The sequence below is a fragment of the Orcinus orca genome, chromosome 2, assembly GCF_937001465.1.
Source record: "Orcinus orca chromosome 2, mOrcOrc1.1, whole genome shotgun sequence".
In the NCBI taxonomy this organism is placed as follows: Eukaryota; Metazoa; Chordata; class Mammalia; order Artiodactyla; family Delphinidae; genus Orcinus; species Orcinus orca.
In genome coordinates, this window is record NC_064560.1 from 85,855,326 (window position 1) to 85,872,793 (window position 17,468).

Genomic DNA, 17,468 nt, shown 5'->3' on the forward strand with positions numbered 1-17,468 from the left:
CATCCTCAAGGCAACCCTGTGCAGTCACTATTATTTTGCCTATTTTACAGATAAGGAACCTCAAATTCAGAGAGGGCAAGTAACTTGCCCAAGATCACACAGCTAGTGAATGGCAGAGCTGGGACACAAATCCAAGCCCGCCTGATGCAGTATCCTCCCAAATACCCTACCTCACTTCCATGGCCACAGGGCAGCAGCTCCTAACCCTCTAGCTTCAGGAACTTTGGACATCCCACCCCATCTGGGAACCCAATCATTTAGTCAATCATCCATTCATTTATTATTCCCTGAGTGTAGTTTTCAGGCTTCTATTTGTTGCATGAGACAAGAACCCAACCAAACAAGCTGGAGCAATAAAGGAACGTTTTGGCTCTTACAGATGGATAGGATGTTATTGCAGCTCCCAGGACTAAAAGGAGGACTGCAGGAACAAAGGCCATGAGAGCCCAAATTGGGACTCTCAGCAATGCTGTTATCATGCTCCCTAAATTCCCCTCCCCTCTGTTGCCTTGCTTGGATCCAACTTTTAGGGGGAAAGATGACTTGTTTGCAGCCTTGGGACTACAGCATCAAGCTTTGTGTCCCAGTGGAAAGAAGGCTTCCTTCTCCGCATCCATATATCAATCCCAGAGAAAGAGTCTGATTGGCCCTGCTTGGGAATGTGCTCACCCCTTGGGCCAATCACTGGTGCTGGAAAATGGGGTTCTGTGATTGGTGAAGTCTGGGTCACATGCCTACCTGCTGGCAATGGGATAGGGATGGGTGGGAACAGTGGGCACTTTAACAGACAGCCCACCAGGACTATGTGACAACAGGGAGGAATTTCCCAAGGGAAAGGGATGCATGAAGTGGGATGATGGAAAACAGGCCAAAGTAAAAGTCACTAGCTGTCACACTCCACTCCACTCCACTGGTCCATGTGAGAGACAAGGGCAGACACCATCCTGGGAGTTCACAGTCTCACAAGGAAATAAGGCTTACAGACACAAAGCCATTAAAAAGAGTCTATAGCAGCTACCATCTATGGAGTACCTACCAGGTCCCAGGCATTGGGCCAAGTACTTCCATGTGCTCACAATGACCCTGGAAAGTAGGTACTATTATCATCTCTATTTTTCTGAGTCAAAGAGACAGTAGAAAACAACTTTTTTTTTTCCTTTTTGGCAAAACAGCCAAAACAGGAAAAAATAAAAATGTTTATGGGCTCCTTATCCCTGTTCAGAGAGGTTAAGTGACTTGCCCAAGGTCACACAGCTAGCACATTAAATGAATACCCTGGGAAACATTTGGTTAAGGTCCAAAAGAGTACTTCTGTTCCTCCCTATTGACTGAAGGGCTAGGGAAGGCTGTCTGGAGGTGGGGGGTAGATCTAAGCAGAGATCTGAAGGATGGGATATCTGGGCAGGTGGCCAGGGAGGCTGGGTGGAAGGGAGGATGGGTCAATCTGCGAATACTAAGGAAGGTGAGCCCGAGTACCTCCTCTCCCTGTGGCAGCCTTTGAGGATTTACAGACAGAGACCCCTTCTCCTGAGACTCCTCTTCTCCAGCCTTCCCTGACCAGCCTAACTCTTCACAGGACATACACACCAGTCCTCCCTTTCCCCACACATACCTCCTCCACTGTGGCTGCCCTCCTGTGGACATACCCAGTGAAATGGGGTCCTAGACATAGTTTGATCCACACAGAGGACAGAAGAAATGTCACCTCTCTTCTTCTAAACAGCATACTTCTATTAACGCAACCCAAGATCAATTAGGTATTAAGCAGTCACATCCCATCCTTTCAAACTGAGTTCACTGTCTCCTAACACTCCCAAGCTGAAATATACCTCCCCCATCCTGGACGTGGGCAGATGGTTCCATGGACCTAAGATAAGAAACTCATTTTGTTTTCTCAGGCACAGTCCATGTTTTATTTTGGCAATCTATTAACATCATAGCTTCCGTGAAAGTGATTGGTGGGACTGTATGATTCCACTTATATGAGGTATCTACCCTGGTCAAACTCATAGAGACAAAAAGTAGAATGGTACTAGTTGCCAGGGGGTGGGGGGAGGGGGATGGAGAGTGAATGTTTAATGGGTACAGAATTTCAGTTTTGCACGATGAAAAGAGTTCTGGAGATGGATGGTGGTGATGGTTGCCTAACAACATGAATGCACTTAATGCCACTGAACTGTACACTTAAAAATCATTAAGATGGTAAATTTTTTGTAATATGTATTTTACCACAAATTTTCAACAAAGTGATTTGTGGGCCCTCTGGATCGACCTTCCCAGGAGAACATCTCCCCCACCCCAGGCAGCTGAATTCACACCTTCACAGCTTCTGGAGGACCCAGTGCCTCCAGAGGACCCCTGTGAACATACCTCTGAGAGAACTAGGAGAACAAGTGAAACCGTTAGTACCCATGACACATCACCATCCCTGAAATTAAGCCCCCTGTGGGTCAGCCTCGAACCACCATCCAGCCCCACCTCCCTTGACCCTTCATCTGCCTGTAGTTCAAGATCTTTACTCCCTTGTCATCTGAACTTTTGACAATGTCACCTATACTCACTAATTCCTATTTCTCACCAACCACTCAGCCCTCAGTGCCCAACAACCTGCCTCATCCCACCTTCTCCCCACCAAAAAACCCTCCAAAAACAAAAAAAACAAAAAACCCTGCCCCTGCCACACCACCACTGGCTTCCTAATACCAGGACAATAGATACTTTCCATTCCTTCTCTCACAGCTGCTCTCTGCAGCCTTTGACACTGTGGAGCACTTGCTTCCTCCAAATCCTCTCCTGAGTCTGCATGACGCCCACTCTCCTGGTTCTTCTACTTCCCTGACCACTCCAGCTCCATCTTTCTCAGGGACTATTTTCCAAGGCTCCAGCCTGACCTACTGCTTTTGTTACTGGTGTAAACAGGCTTCCTGGTTAATTTCAGCCCCTCTAATGATGATTTAAAAAAAAAAATACTCTCAAGCCCAGGCATAGATCATATACTCAACTGTCTTCAGAATATCTCCACCTGTCCCAAATTAGATGCCTCATCTTCACCCCACACCTGTTCTTCTAAGTCAGTGGGTAGCACAACCATCTCCCAGTCTCTCAAGCTATAAGCAGAGGCATCCTGGACTCCCACTCCCTCTCCAAGTTCAACCAGTCTCCAAGTCCTCCCATGTTCTACTAAATTATTTCTCAAAACATCGCCTCCTCTCCATCCCTACTGCCATGCAGGCCCCTCCTCTCTCAGCTCGATTCTTGTAATAGCCTCCTAACTGGTCTCCTGCCAGTGTCCGTGCCCCAAGACCCATCATCCTCAAAGCCCCAGAGGGCTCTCCTGAGAGGTGAGCAGGACCGGGTTCCTCCCTAACACCATAGCTTCCCTCTACCTCAGGATAAAATCCAAGCTTCTAACCATGGCCTCTGGGTCTCTCGGGATCTGGTCTTCCTCAAATCCACTTTCCACAGAGCTGTCAAAATGGTTATCTCTAAAAGGCCACAGTTGGTTCAACCCCCCGCCCCCCTTCACTTCTGCTTCTGAGCCTCTGCTCTCACCCTCCTCCCTGCCTGGAATGCTCACCGACACTTCCCCCACACTGACAGTCACCTGGGTAACTCCTACTTATCCTTTGAGATTCAGCTCAGGGCTTGTCTCAAGGAGAGCTTGCCAGCCCCTGGCCTGGGTTGCTCCCACCCTCCCCCTCCCCTATCATTGCTTCTGGAACTTGCCTTTGCCCTGCGTTTACCGCCCCTGAGTTTACTCAGCAGTGTCCTCACAAGCTGTGAGCTTCCTGAAGTGTTGCTTTTCCTTCCCGAGACGCCAGAGTCTAGCGTGGGGTCTGGTACACGGAAGGTGCTGAATAAATGTTGAGTAAATGGATGAATAACTAAACAAAGTGACCTGTGTCTAATGCATTCCTGTCACCTGCAGAATCTCCAACTCCAGCCCCATCCAGCCCAGAGCCTGGCACACAGTAGGTGCTCAGTAAAGGTTGTCAGTATTCTATTTTCTTAATGAATCTGACTTAAGGCAACGTCTGGGAGTAGTTTGAGGTATGATGGGGTAAGGGGGAGGGCCTGGATGCGGGAAATTTAGCCAAAAGGGAAGCCCGGGGCGCACCGCAGTGGGGGAAGGGGCAATGGGGGCTGATGGAAAGGTAGGAAGGAATTGAGTAAGCCCCTAACCCGCTGCCCTTCCGCGCCCCGAGGTCGACAGGAGTGCGCCCCGGCGAGCCCGCCTCCAGCCCCGCAAGCGCTGGACGTTTCCCAGTCACCGGGGTGGCGAGACCCCGCGGCTCGCGCGCTCGGCGCTGGGAGGCGTGTGTGTCGCTTTAAAAGCTCCCTCCCGGCGCGCGGGGCCGGCCCCTTCCCTGACAGCGCCGAGGAGAGAGGAGCCGAGCAAGCCGGGCGGCCGTTGAGTGAGCCAGCGCCCGCCCGGGCGGCCAGTCCGGCGGGGGGCGGCGGGGCGGGCCGGGCCGGGGGCGGCCGGGGCGCGGGCGGCGCGGCGCTCGGGAAGCGGGCCCAGGCCCGCGGAGCCCGGCGGGGCAGGGCGGGGCGAGGCGGCCGAGGGAGGCCCAGCCCGACCCGGCGCCCGGTGGCCCCACCGGCACAACCGGGCGCCCGGGGACTGGCCAGGCTGCGAGCCGAGGGCCAGCGGGCGGGAGGCGGCGGAGCGGAGAGGAGGCTGCGAGCCCCGTGCGCCCCGGCCCGCCGGGCCCGCCGCGCGCTCCCTCCCCTCGTCTCGCCTCGCCTCGCCTCCTCCTCTTGCTCTTCTCGCCTCCTCTCCTCCACCCGGCGCCGCTCCAGCCCGCGCCCGGCCGCCAGACCCAGCCCGGCCGGGCCCCCTGCCCCGCTCTCCCTCGGCCCGGCCCGGCGGGGACCTGGTCCCCGCGGCCAACACCGCCCCTCCCCCCGGGGCCCGGCGATTCCGGACCTTTCCGACCGTGGACTGAGCCGCGAGAGCGTTGTCGCCCCGGAGGACCCCGGGGCTAGACTGAGCGGACCCTCGCGGCCGCTCCGGACGCCGCAGGTGCCGGAGCGCGGTCATTCGGGGTCCGGGCTGAGCGCGCCCCGGGCGCCCACGGGTGCCAGCTCACTCCGGGCAGGGCAGACCCCGGCAGAGCCCGGAGCCGGCCGATCTGGACTGGACAGAGCGAATTCAGGACGGTGCCGAGCCCCGGGAATGCCGGGCGTGGGCTGAAGGGATCCCGGCGCCCTCCGATCCCTCAGACTTTGGCTTGCGTGCTGGGACCGGACCGGCGTCGCCTCGGTCGCCCTGTGCCCGGTTCACCTGTGGCCTCAGAGCCCCGGACCCGCCGGACCCTTGCTCATTCCCCACCAGAGCCCGGCGGGGGTTGGGAGAGATTTTTCCTGGCCTCTTCCTTGGAGCGTGGAGGCCCCGCCCCCTCCCACCGTCCAGATGTCTCCAGTGGCGGCTCTGAGGACCTCCTTGAGGCCAAGGACCGAAGGGTCCAGAGAGAGAAGCCCGCCCTAGGGAGCCTTGGGGGCCCCCCAACCTCGCCTTGGGACTTGGCCCCCGACGCTGCGCGGAAGGAAGGCCAGTGCCCCCACTCCCCGCCTTGGTGAGTCCGGGAGCGGAGAGGGGGTTCTCACGGAAGGCGGGGCAGGGGAAGGGAAGGTCCAGCGGGGAACGAGGGCACCCCGGGGGCACTAGGAGGGAGGATGGATGTCTGGAGAGGCCCTCCAGTGAACCAGCGGGGCCTGGCCTGACTGGGGTGGGGGGGCGTTGGGGAGAGCCAGGGCAGGGTGCCCCATCGCAGGCTGAGGACTTCGGCTTCTAAAGCAGGGGCTCCTGTTTTCCCTTTGGGGAGGGGCTGTGCTATAGAGCATCTGCCTCCATCATCCCTCCCTACAAAAAAAATAAATAAATAAAACCAATTCCCCAGCGAGCAAAGGTGCAGGCTGGGGTGAGGAGGAAGGCAGCAGCGTTGCCGGCGGGTGCTGCAACCTGGGAGGGCTGACGCCAGGCTCGCTCTCTCTGCAGGGGGCTGCCCTCCTCCAATCCGGCTCCCTTCCCAGAGCCACCCACATCTGGAGCCCCCTTCACATCCGGAAGACCCCAGCCACCATCCCTCTGCAGGTGTCAGTTGCATCTCGAGACCTCTGCCTTTGCAATTTCCTAGGAGTTGTGAGGGTATTACTGCTGCCTTCCGCCCATCCCAAGGGCATCTCTTACCCATAGTCCCTGCAGAGTCATCCCCCTGCCTCTGTGTCCAGCTCAGCATACCCACAGGCACTTCAAGTCCTAGAGGCCACTCCTGAGACCCAAGGCCCCTCCCCCTGCTCTCCTGTGTCCTCACCTTGACCCCCCTTGGTCAGACTCTGTCTCCCTCTGGGTGTCCCATTCCCCACCCAGAGGTAGAGGAGGCGGGGTGGCAGGGGGCAGGGGCTGGGTGAGGGCCACCCAGGGCCAGGGTGGGCTAGGGGGCCGTTAAGATGTGGAGCTCTGCCCAGCTGAGGGGGGCTCCGTGGAGGCAGACGCAGCGTGTGCCCGGCTGGCGGGAGTATGGGCAGGCCTGCAGCCACGTGGTAAAGGATGAACATTCGGGGCACCCCGGACCTCGGGCAGCCCAGTGACGACCCCAGCAGTGGTGGCGAGCGGGAGCGGATTCGACAGCGCATGAAGATGGTCATTGGGCAGCTGGAGGACATCCTGCGGGAGCTCAAGGAGGTGGCCAAGGAGCTAAGGGAGGTAAGTGAGGGGCCAGGCAGCCCCTAGACCGGTTTTCCTGGGCCTAGCCCAGGAAACGTACTCACACGTATGTGTTTAAGTGTGTGTGTGTGTGTGTGTGTGTGCGCGCACGCGCGCGTGCGCGCTCAAAGCTGTGCGCACCTGGGTCACTGTGCTGGGTACTTCCTTCTCCTTGTTCTTCTTTCCCCAAATCTGCTTCGCTGAAGATCTCACCGTACCCCAGGACTGGCGGGGCCTCAGTGATCCTGAGACTGCTTGGGCAGCATGTTGTGGGCCCATGGTTCAGAGCCGCATGGTGCCCAGTAAGGACTGAATCCCACGGCATCCTCTTAGTGGAAGACATTCTTCTGGGACCCAAACTGACCTTTGACCCCACCATCTGCCTCCCAGACTCTGACTGGCTTATAAAGGGCCCTGGGAGAGTGTGGATGGCTCTACTGAGGCAGTCCCCGCTGCTCAAGGCCCAGCTCAGAGCATTCCCCAGAGATCACACAGATACTTAGAACCCTTGATCCTGGAAAAATTAAAGCCAGCTATGTCTTCCCTGCCCTGAGGTGGGAATGGGTCTAGGGGCCTGCTAGTGGATATCAGTACATTGGCAGGGGCAGGAATCTCCTCTGAAGGTATGTATCCCCGTCCCACAGTTCTGAATGTTTTTTTGCCAAGGCTGAAAAGTCAGTGAGAGATCCTGGGATATGTGTCCCTCTCTGTCTCTCTAAGCGGAGCCCGGTTTAATTACTGCTTCCCACGTCACCAGGGTAATGAGGTACACATGTCCTCAGCCCTGCCCCCTGGGCTGTGTTCAAGCCCAACGTGCATGACCAGCGTTCTGAGCCGCTGGCCTAAATCTGCCTGCTGGGTGCCATTATGCCAGCCAGGTGGGCTTTAGCCAAATTTCAACTCCTTGTAACCAGGGTCCCTGCAGAGATGGCAGGGAGAGTGATTGAACTGGAGTTATGGGCTTGAGCTCTCCCCAGCCAGCTGTGTGGGGAAGATGGGGGCGCTAGGAAGGCTGGGGAGAGGGGGTGATGGTGGACCAAATCCTGACTGGGAAAGTGGCATTCTAGCCTGGCCTGAGAGCCAAGGAGCAGAGGGTGTTGGAAGGGAGTCATGTTCGGAGTAGAGGGGGTTGTGGAAATGCTGGGACAGAAGCAGGGGTTGGACAGGGCAGCCCCTCTGCCCAGAGGCAGCCTCATGGAGGAGCGTAGTAGGAAGTCCTTTCTCAGGAGGTGGGAATGGCTATTGCTGCAGGTAGAGAGAAGTGTGGTGCTTCTTCCCATGGACTGGGCTGGCCATGGTCTGGACTGAACATCTTTGAGAATACAGTTTGGAGGTCAAAGGCCAGATGCCCCTGAGCAACCCCTCCTCTCCCAACCTCATTGGTCCAGAGGACTACAGTCCCCTCTTTGACTCTCTCCACCCTCATCTTATTTCAGATGCTCTGTGGTTCTATCAGGACCATGGGAACTGTCCAGAGTCTCAGTCTTGGGCAGGGGCATGGGACCTATGCCCCAGCAAGCCTGCCCAGAAGGAGCCAGGATTGACTCTAAGCCTGGGAGGCAGCTTCAATAAGCTCAGAGCCTACTCCCAACTGAGCATCTTCCAGGCACCTGCCACCCCTCCCCAAATAGCCATCCAGAGCTTGAAGGCATCTCACAGGTCATCCAGACCATCCCTGTTTGTTTGCTGTTGAAGAAACTGAGGCCAGAGAGAGATAGGGGCTTGTCCAAGGTCACACAGCCTACCAGTGGCAGAACGAAGCCTAGAACTCAGGTTCCTGCTGCCTATTCTGGGGCTTCAGCAGGTGGGCTAATTGATATCTTTGCATTTTGACAGGGGTCTTCTAGAGGTGATACCTTATGCTCATGCTGTGATGCTCTGAGGAGCACCCTTTAGGGGTGAAGCAGGGAGCTCAGAAGTGCTAGGATTCATGTGCAGATCTTTTAGATGTCCCTTCCCAGCACACACACTCACCTACTCCCATGTCTCGAACAGCAGAGCTTCAGATTCCCAGGATTTGCAGCCTAGAGGCCTGAGCTAGGACAGGGAGAGATGAGTCCCCTCCCCCCACACACCCTGTAGGCCCTGTGCCTCCACCCAAGACTTTGGCAGGTTGCTATGGCAACCAGAGTCTACCCTGTATGCCACAGCCTGCCCGCTGCCAATAGCACCCAGCTGGGAGGGGTCACCAGGCCTCAGAGCTCCTCCATCCCCCAGGCAGGGTCTGGACATGGGGTGATGGGCAGAGGAAGTGTTGTAGAAAGCAGGTGAGGCTCTGGGAAGCCCAGACAGAAGAGTAGATGCCATAACTGACTTCCTGTTGGATGGGATTCGTCAGGAATGCGGTTACTGAGTGGGGGGCGCCAAGCTCTGGTTTGGAGGAAAGGGTTTCAGTCCCCCTGCTCCCTGGAACCTGCCATCTTGGTCCTCCACGGGGGCCGTAAAGCTGGATCTGTCAGGCGCTCCTTCTCAGTAGCTTAGTAAGGCATTTTCCCTTGGGGGTATGGATGGGCCCAAAGTCGAGAGGGTGGCAGACACTTTTCCCTCATCACACCCCACTCCCTGGGCAGTACCAGCTCAGGGCTCACCAATGGGGTTCTCATGCCAGGGTGCATAAAGCACTTAGATGTGAAGACAAGATTCACGTGCAAGACTGCTGGGGAGTAGCACAGGATGCTTGATGAAGGAGCAAGGCCAGCAGAGAGGAAGGGCTTAGCTGTGTCCCCTCTGTCATTCTCCTCTCTCTGCTGCTCCCTTCCCCAGCCCCAGACACCACTGATCATGGCAGACTCTCCTTACCCTCTTGAGCGTACAGCCTGAAGTTCGTAGAAAGACGAGGGACCCGAATGCACTCCCTTCCCAGGCCCCTGAGCCTCAGTCTGCTCCTCTGAGATGGGGGTGATGATCATTCTCACCTCAGTGTGATCTTAGGGTTTCATCAGGGTGTGGCATGCGGTAAGGGGGCCAACACCTACTCACACCCCTAAAGGATTTGGAGTTTCCTGTCCCATACCTCCCCTACCCTTCCAAACCCCTGCTGTAGCTCTGCCATTGGCCTCCCAGGCGATGAGGAACAAGTTCTGTCCCATGAATGGGAAAAGTAGTTTAATGGACTAAGTGAGGTGAGGAATGTAAATGCTTTGAAAGCTAAAATTGTGCTGCAGAGGGATGTGACGGTCAATCATTAATTAGCCCTCATCTCTCCTAGGTTCCCCAATACTCCAGAATGCCAGGCCAATCCCGGCAGGCTCTCTAAGCTCCTCAGAATTCTGTGGCTCTTAATTTGGAGACACAGCACAGCCTACGGGCTAAGAGCATGGGCTCCACAGCCAGATGTCTCTGGTTCAAATCCAAGATCTGCCCCCTACCTAGCTGTGTGAACTTGGGAAAATTTCTTTACCTTTCTGTGCTTCTGTTTTCCCATGTAAATGAGGATAACACATTTTACACCCCCCACCCCATCCCCCAGCCCCAGGTTTGTTGTGAGAATTAAATGTGATATTATATATAAAGTAACTTAGCACAGTGATGGGCACAAAACTCACTCCATTATCTGTTAGATATTATTAATGAAATATTCTAGCACTGGCCAGCGCCTCACTCCGTGTATGGCTTTGTTCTTTTGGAGTCACATCAGCTTCTTAGCCATCATCAGGGAGGTCAAAGCCAGGACCCTGACCTCCTGGCTGGCACCATTTAGTACCTCCTGCATGCAGTAGGCAGTCCCATCCTCTTGCAGCAAGGAAAGGGAATAGAGAATGACAGTGATATGGGGATATGAAGGGGGTTTCCAATAAGACGGCTTTTGAACAGAGAACCAAAGGAAGTGAGGGTGGTATTTAGGGGATGAGCCTTCCTGGCAGTGGAAACAGCCTGTGCAAAGATCCTGGGGAAGAAATGGGCTCAGTGTGTTCAGGATCAGCAAGGAAGCCAGTGCAGCTGAAGTGGAGTGAACTAGGAGAAAAGCAGGAAGTCAAAGAGGGAGAAGGGAGTCAGATGACACAGAGCCCTCGCAGGCTACAGTGTGGAATTTGGATTTTGTCCTCAGTGAGAATCCCACACGCTCTCCAGGAATCTCCTGGTTGTGTTTCGGGGTGGGAGTCTGCCTCCCCGCTGCTCTCCCTGTTTCCTATCAACTGGGAGCCCCCAAGGCCAGGGATAAGGGGCTTGCCTTTGGCCTTTGAGCTTACCTTGAGCAGGTTCCTCCTTGGTTGTCCCCTCCCCAAGATATCGCTCAGCATGGAGGCTCAAAACTGTCTCTTGTGTTGATCGGCCGGTGTCTCTCACATCATCACTGACTCTTGAGTAGGACATAACTTAAGGGCACAGTTGCCCACCTAGGTCCGAACACCTCAGGAGGATGGAGGGGTGGGCACAAACATTTCACAGCCAGGGGCGGTGGTGGAGGATCCCCCCACCCAATTTTCATGGGGAGCAGGCCCGGTGGTGACTGTGCGGTCACCTCGGCAAGGCGCTGCATGTGAGGCGGCAAGGAAAGCCAAGGGCCGTTCAGGCATGAGATAAATGTGTCCCCGCCAGGAAGCAGCTGGAGCCGGAGAGGCTAGGGACCACAGAGCTGTGCCAAAGTGGGTCAGCTCCGTCACCCACAGCTCAGCAAGAATTGTGCGGAGTTTTTCCTATTATTTTGTTTTTTCTCGCCTTCCTTTCCTCCCTTTTCCCTTTGCGTTCTCCTCCTCCAGACAGATTCAAGAAACTCCCCGACCAATTATGCCAACTTGCAGGATGAAAATCATGAATCACGCACGGTCAACTCGCTCCCCGCCACCCCTTCCCCAGCTCCACAGCCCTCCAGGAAGACAATAAATAACGTAATCAAGAATTAAAAAATAATCAGTGGTCATAAATAATGCAGAATCCCAAGTTATGTAACCAGCTGCCCGGGGAGCTGGGAGGGAGGGAAGGAGGTAGCAGCTTGTCAAGGGAGTTGAAGGGGCCAGAGGTGAAGGGGGAGGAGATAAACAGGTTCTGGGGCTCCCGGGTCCTCAGTCCTGGGGCCTTAGGGAACACAGACGTGCTTTCTTTGGAGAGGGGTCTCACCCACGGCTGGAGGGCGGGCTAGGGCGGGCAGTGTTGGAGTGTCCAGGCCCATGGAACTTTCTCTCGAAAAAGAAGCCCCAAGTGGTTTTATTAAGCCCTCTGTCTCAACTCATCCACTCATTGAAAAGCTATATTTGTAAAGAATGTGCTAATCCCTGTGCCAAACTTGGGATGCAATGGTGGGCAAGACAGATCCTGTCCTGCCCTTCATGGGGCTTCCTGTCTAGTGAGGAGAGAGACATCAACAACCTTATAACATCTGCACACAAAACGGTAGCAGTGATAACTACTGGAAAATAAGGAGAGGTGCAGGGTACTTTCAGGGCCTTTCACAGGGAACCTGTCCTCAACTGGGGGTCAGGGAAGACTTCCTTATGGAAGTGAGAGGGAACGAGTGGGAAAGAAAGAAGGCATTCCAGGTGCGGCCCAGAGGCACAAGTGAGCTCGGTGGAGTGAATTGGGCAGGTGAGGGGGCAGGCCTGGCAGGGAGGAGGCTGCTTGCTGGAGAGAACAGGGCCTGTGACCAGATTTGCTGTGGGGTTGTGTTTGGGAGGCTCAGGAGTTTGGGGAGCAGTGAAGTGCTGGAAGCAGAGAGGTGATGTGTTCCTGCAGGTTGATTAGGAAGTTCCCTGGGTGCAGCAGGAGCTGGACAGGAAGCGGCTGTCAGTGGGGAGACTGGATGGGTGCAGTGTTCGGGGCGGGGGGTGCAGCTGAGGCTGTGGCCAGGACAGAGGTTGTAGACACCCTTGGGACAGGGCCTGAGGCCCCCAGCAGGTTTTGCCACAGCCCTTAGCCCTGCCCTTCCTCTCTAGTGCTCACTCTTGCTCCCTGTAGAGCAGGTGATTCCCATCCTTGACCCCTGACTTCCAGTCTCAGCTCAGCCCCTTCTAGTCCCCGTCAGCAAGCACAATGGGAAGAGTGGTCTCAGCAGTGTCTCCAGTCCCTCCTGGCTTCAAGGTTCTATGGTTCTGTGATTTCTGTGGTTCCATTCTCTCTCTCCCCGTCTCTTTCCTTTTGTGTATATAATTATTTCCCTGCACTCCAAGACAATCCCAAATTACATGTAGGCAAAATGATTATTAAATCTCAGAGAGAAATCATAGATTTCAAGACAGCCAAAGCAGAGAGGTAGGTAGCCTGGGGCCTACCCTATTCCTGCCCTCCTAACCGGCCCCATGAAATGAGGCACCAGGGACGGGCAGCAGGGTTTGTGGACTGACCCGGGCCCTGCATACAATCTGGGTCCCCAGGCCCGGATGCAGAGCCCAGATTCTTAAGTGCTTGGCTGTGCAGACTCTGCAGTTTAAAGCACATTCCTAGCTGTTGAATCCCCAACGTTTGGCAAGTAGAGGTGTGTCCTCCTATTTTACAGGGGAGGAAATGAGACATGGAGAGGGAAATCACCTGCCTCTCAAGTCTCTTAGCCAAGATGGGGCAGACTTGGGACTTGAGTCCAGACCTCCCTCCCTTCCTTCCCTCCACTCTCCCAGGATTGAAACAGAGAGGGGCATTCTAATGGAGAAGGGGAAGGGCCTGAACGTGAAGGCCTCCTGAGCAGGTGGCCGGCAAGGGCTTCTTGGGCGGGAAGAGTGTCCAGGCCTGAGGCTCTAGGGCTCCTGCCCCGTGGACCCTGCATCTTCCTCACAGGGGATTAGGAGCCCAGCTTCGGGGCCTGGCCTGGCTACAGGCAACCCTGTGAGTTCACAGCCGAGTCATGTAACTCCAGATTCCTACCATCATCCTCCCACCCTCAGACAGCAGCAGACTCTCGGCAGCGGAGTCTAATTAGAGCGTGTGGTTGTCCCAGGGGCACAGGGCCTCTCCCCAGGGTGGCCATGCCCTGGGGAGCTATTTTTCACCAGCTTAAATCCCCAGTCCCCTAGGCCAGTGGTCCTCAAAGTCTGTTCCTGGTACCAACAGCGGCAGCAGCAGCATCACCTGGAAGCTTGTTAGACATGCACCTCTTGAGCCCCACTGGGACCTACTGAATCGGAAACTCTGGGGAGTTGATGCGCACCCGGGTTTGAGAGCCCCTACTCTAGGCCAGGGCTCCCACCAGCTCTCAGGTGGGGCTTGGGTTAAGCAAGGGTTTAAGGGGGATGCGAGCTTCTCTGAAGTGGGGGAGTCATTCTAGGGTGGGGGACTGGGGTGGTCAGACCGGAGGGTAGAGCCCTATCCCCATTGCCTGTCCAAGCCCAGAAATCGTGGCAGCACCTCAGCCGTGTGCGGTGTTGCAGGGCCGGCAGAGGCGGGAATCTCAGGTCCCCCGTGACTGGTGCCTCTGGTCCATCATCCCTAAATTCAGGAGATGATGATCTCGTGGGTGGAAAGCCTGACACACAGTAGGTGCTCAGAGATGGGAGATGATATCACTTTTATCACCAGAGCCCCCACAAAGCCCTTTTACTGCCTTCTCATTGTTCCTCAGGAAGCTCTGGTGAGGTTGGCAGGCCTGAGATTATCATACCCACTTGGTGGTGAGTGAAATTGAAGTCCAGAGAGGTTATGTGAGTTACTCAAAGACACAGAACATTTGATGTCTAAGCCGAATCAGGAGCCCAGGTGTCTTGACTCCCCCAGCTCTTCCATAGGCCTCAGCTGAGTGTTCCTTCCATCCCTGGTCGGGGGCTGTGGGAAGTGGGCATCCCTAGGCATTGACACCCCAAAACAGTTTCTCAAGTCACTCCTCTAAATACAAGAGTCCTAGAATCTCAGAGATGGAAGGAAGTTTGGAGATAAACTAGTCACCCAACTGCCCATTTACAGATTGAGAAACTGAGACCTAGAGAGGGAAAAGGACCGACCAGGTTGCCAGCGTCAGAGCTCCCAACTCCTGACGCAGTAGACGTCTCACCGAGCCAGACTCCTCCTGACCCATCATCTTTGCCCTTGCTTTCCACTTGCACTTTGAGGCACTCACCACCCGGACTCCTTGCTGAACACCTAGCACATCCCCGGACAGCAGTCATCTTCAGTAAACGTTTGTTGAATTAGGGACTTCATTAGTTAATGAATTAACTGACCTCTCTGACTCCAGGGAAAGAGCAGTGGAGAGGGCTGGGAGCTAGCTCCTGGGCCTGATGACTCACTGCCTATGTCTTTGTCTCTGGGTCTCTTGGTCCCTCCGCTTTGCTTTTGTTGTTGTTGTACTGGTTTGGATTTTGGCCTGAATCTCCTCTCCTCCCCTTGCTCTGTCCTCTCCTATGTCTGACTGGGTCTCTCTTTCTGCCTCACTGTCTTCATTGCTGATGTCTGTGCTGACAGTGGCCTAGGCAAGGGTTGTCCTGAGGCAGGGCCTCCTGCATGAAACGGGGCTTCAACTCGTGCGGGGCAGGTGGGTGCAGTGACCTCTGTAGCCCCTGCGGGCACTTAACCAGCAGTTCTGGGCCCAGGATGGATGGTTTTCTTATCGCTTACCAAATAATGCTTGCTTTATCCCTTCCCCATCAAACCAGGACTGATCTTCACTCATCAAGAGGCAGGGAAGGGGAGGATGGAGGAGGCTCCAGGGCTATGTAGGGATGGGGTGGTAGAGACCCATGGGGGGCGCTCGCTGACCCACTGCAGGGGCTGGTCCAGGATGCTTCAGAAAGCCTGGGCAGAGCCTTCTTTGCAGTTACCATGTATCATTTCCTCTCCAAGGGTGGGTGGGCTGCTCATCCTACCACTGAGTGGCCTTGCTGGCGTCTCTCAGCTCTTTTTAAATGGCCCCCTGTCAACCAAAGGAAGATCAAGCTCTGAGCACCAGGGCTGCCCCCAGAAGAGCAGCTGGCTTTGGGGCAGAGGGACGTGTGAATGGACGGGGTGCAGGGCTGGAAGGCATCCCCCTTCCCCCAAAGGCACTGAGGAGTGGAACCAGGGGAATGGCCGGAACCAGCTCTGTTCACCCTGTCCAGTTTGGGCCCTCAACAGGGCAAACAAAGCGGTGACCTCAAGTCCAGTCGTGTCCCGTAGGGTCATCAGCCAGGGGGTGTAGTAGGGTGGGACGGGGCACACTCACACCTAGGTGGTGCTGGCCGCTGCCTGGCCCCTCTCACTCGCTCCTCTCCCCTTCCCCGGCCAGGTGGTGAGCCAGATCGATAAGCTAACCTCGGACTTTGACTTCGAACTGGAGCCGGATGACTGGACCACAGCCACCGTGAGCAGCACCTCCAGCAGCGACAAGGTGGGCGTGGGCGGCCCCTTTGACCTGGGCCACCTGGACTTTATGACAGCTGACATCCTCTCGGATAGCTGGGAGTTCTGCTCCTTCCTGGACATCTCCACCCCCTCAGACTCCGTGGACGGCCCCGAGTCGACCCGGCCAGGGGCTGGCCCTGACTACCGGCTCATGAATGGCAGCGTGCCCATCCCCAACGGGCCCCGGGTGGAGACCCCGGACTCCTCCAGCGAGGAGGCCTTCAGCGCTGGCCCTGTGAAGGGCCAGCTGCCCCAGCGGACCCCGGGCACACGGGAGAGGGTGCGATTCAGCGACAAAGTGCTCTACCATGCTCTATGCTGTGACGACGAGGAGGGGGACGGCGAGGAGGAGGTGGGCCTGTCCCCGGAACCTCCCCACACAGAGGCCCACGCGGGCCCCCTCAAGCCCTCCCCGGCTCCCTACAAGCCGAGGCGCTCTCCACTGACTGGCCACCGCTCAGACCCCACCTTGGCCCCCGAGCAGACCCGAAGGGTCACAAGAAACAGCAGCACCCAAACGGTGTCAGACAAGAGCACTCAGACGGTGCTGCCCTACATGGCCACCAGACAGAAAGCCAAGGGGAAAAACTAGGGGCCGGGGAGGGAGCCGGGGGGCGGTGGGCACATAGAGCTATAAATATATATATATTTAAACAAACGCAGTCATAATAAAATTTTAAAATGCTAAGGATCCGGCCCCACAGGCCCCAAAGCTTTCACAGAGCTCATCTTAGACACAGAGATGCCTACTCACCTCTTAGGTCTCAGGAAGTGTGGCCAGAACTACCCTCCCTCCCTTCTCATGGCAGGGCTCCTGAAGAGGGTGTCCAAAAGTGTGTAGGTGAGGTGGGGAAGGTCTTACCTGGGACTCGTCTTGCAGACCCCAGAGCACGGGGGTGGAGTCCGGCCGCCGGCCTGGGCCCTGTCCTGAAGGGGATTCGTGAGTAGGAGGCAGGCTCCCAAGCAGCAGTGTCCAAGCCCAGGGCTAACGGTGGGTGTAATTCGCAGGACCGAGGGCCTGGGGGTGGCGTCACTCCAGCTGGGCCCAGGATCACTCACACCCCCGTGCCTTTTACTCTGAGGCTGACTTTTGCCTCTGCTTCCCCAAGGCAAACTTACCTGGATATATACAATCCCACCCTTCTCCCGTCTCAGGGTTGCCCAGCACACAGAGAAGGAACAAGCTCTTCCCATGTGCGGGCCTCCATGCTGGGAAACTGGGCTTCCACAGACCCTGGAGGGCCAGGCTGAACTGGGCCGAGATTTGTTTGGAGAGCCTAGACCACTCCTGATCCTTTCAGCTCCCATGCTCAGCCTTGACCTGTAGGGATCAAAGACTCAGGGCAGAATCTCAGTCAGCCCCTGCTTGGCCCTGAGCAGACCTGAGGTCCACATGAGAAAGCAGGCAGCCACTGCCGTGGGGCTGTGAATCAGAGCCCTAGACAGGCTCCCGGCCCCCTTCACCAGGCAGGCAGCCCTGGAGAGGAGTCTAGTGGCCCTACTCTGTCCCTGCTTCTCCACA

The 17,468-nt window shown here is 56.1% G+C and overlaps 1 protein-coding gene across 1 annotated transcript; it reads left to right on the plus strand.

The window, feature by feature from the left end:
- The first annotated feature begins 4,367 nt into the window (after positions 1-4,367).
- Positions 4,368-16,800, plus strand: INSYN1 (inhibitory synaptic factor 1). Its single transcript, XM_004276284.3, has 3 exons — positions 4,368-5,579; positions 6,002-6,709; positions 15,831-16,800. The coding sequence occupies exons 2-3, from the start codon at positions 6,554-6,556 to the stop codon at positions 16,536-16,538; spliced, it is 864 nt and encodes a 287-aa protein (XP_004276332.1). The 5' UTR covers positions 4,368-5,579; positions 6,002-6,553; the 3' UTR covers positions 16,539-16,800.
- The last annotated feature ends 668 nt before the right edge of the window (positions 16,801-17,468 follow it).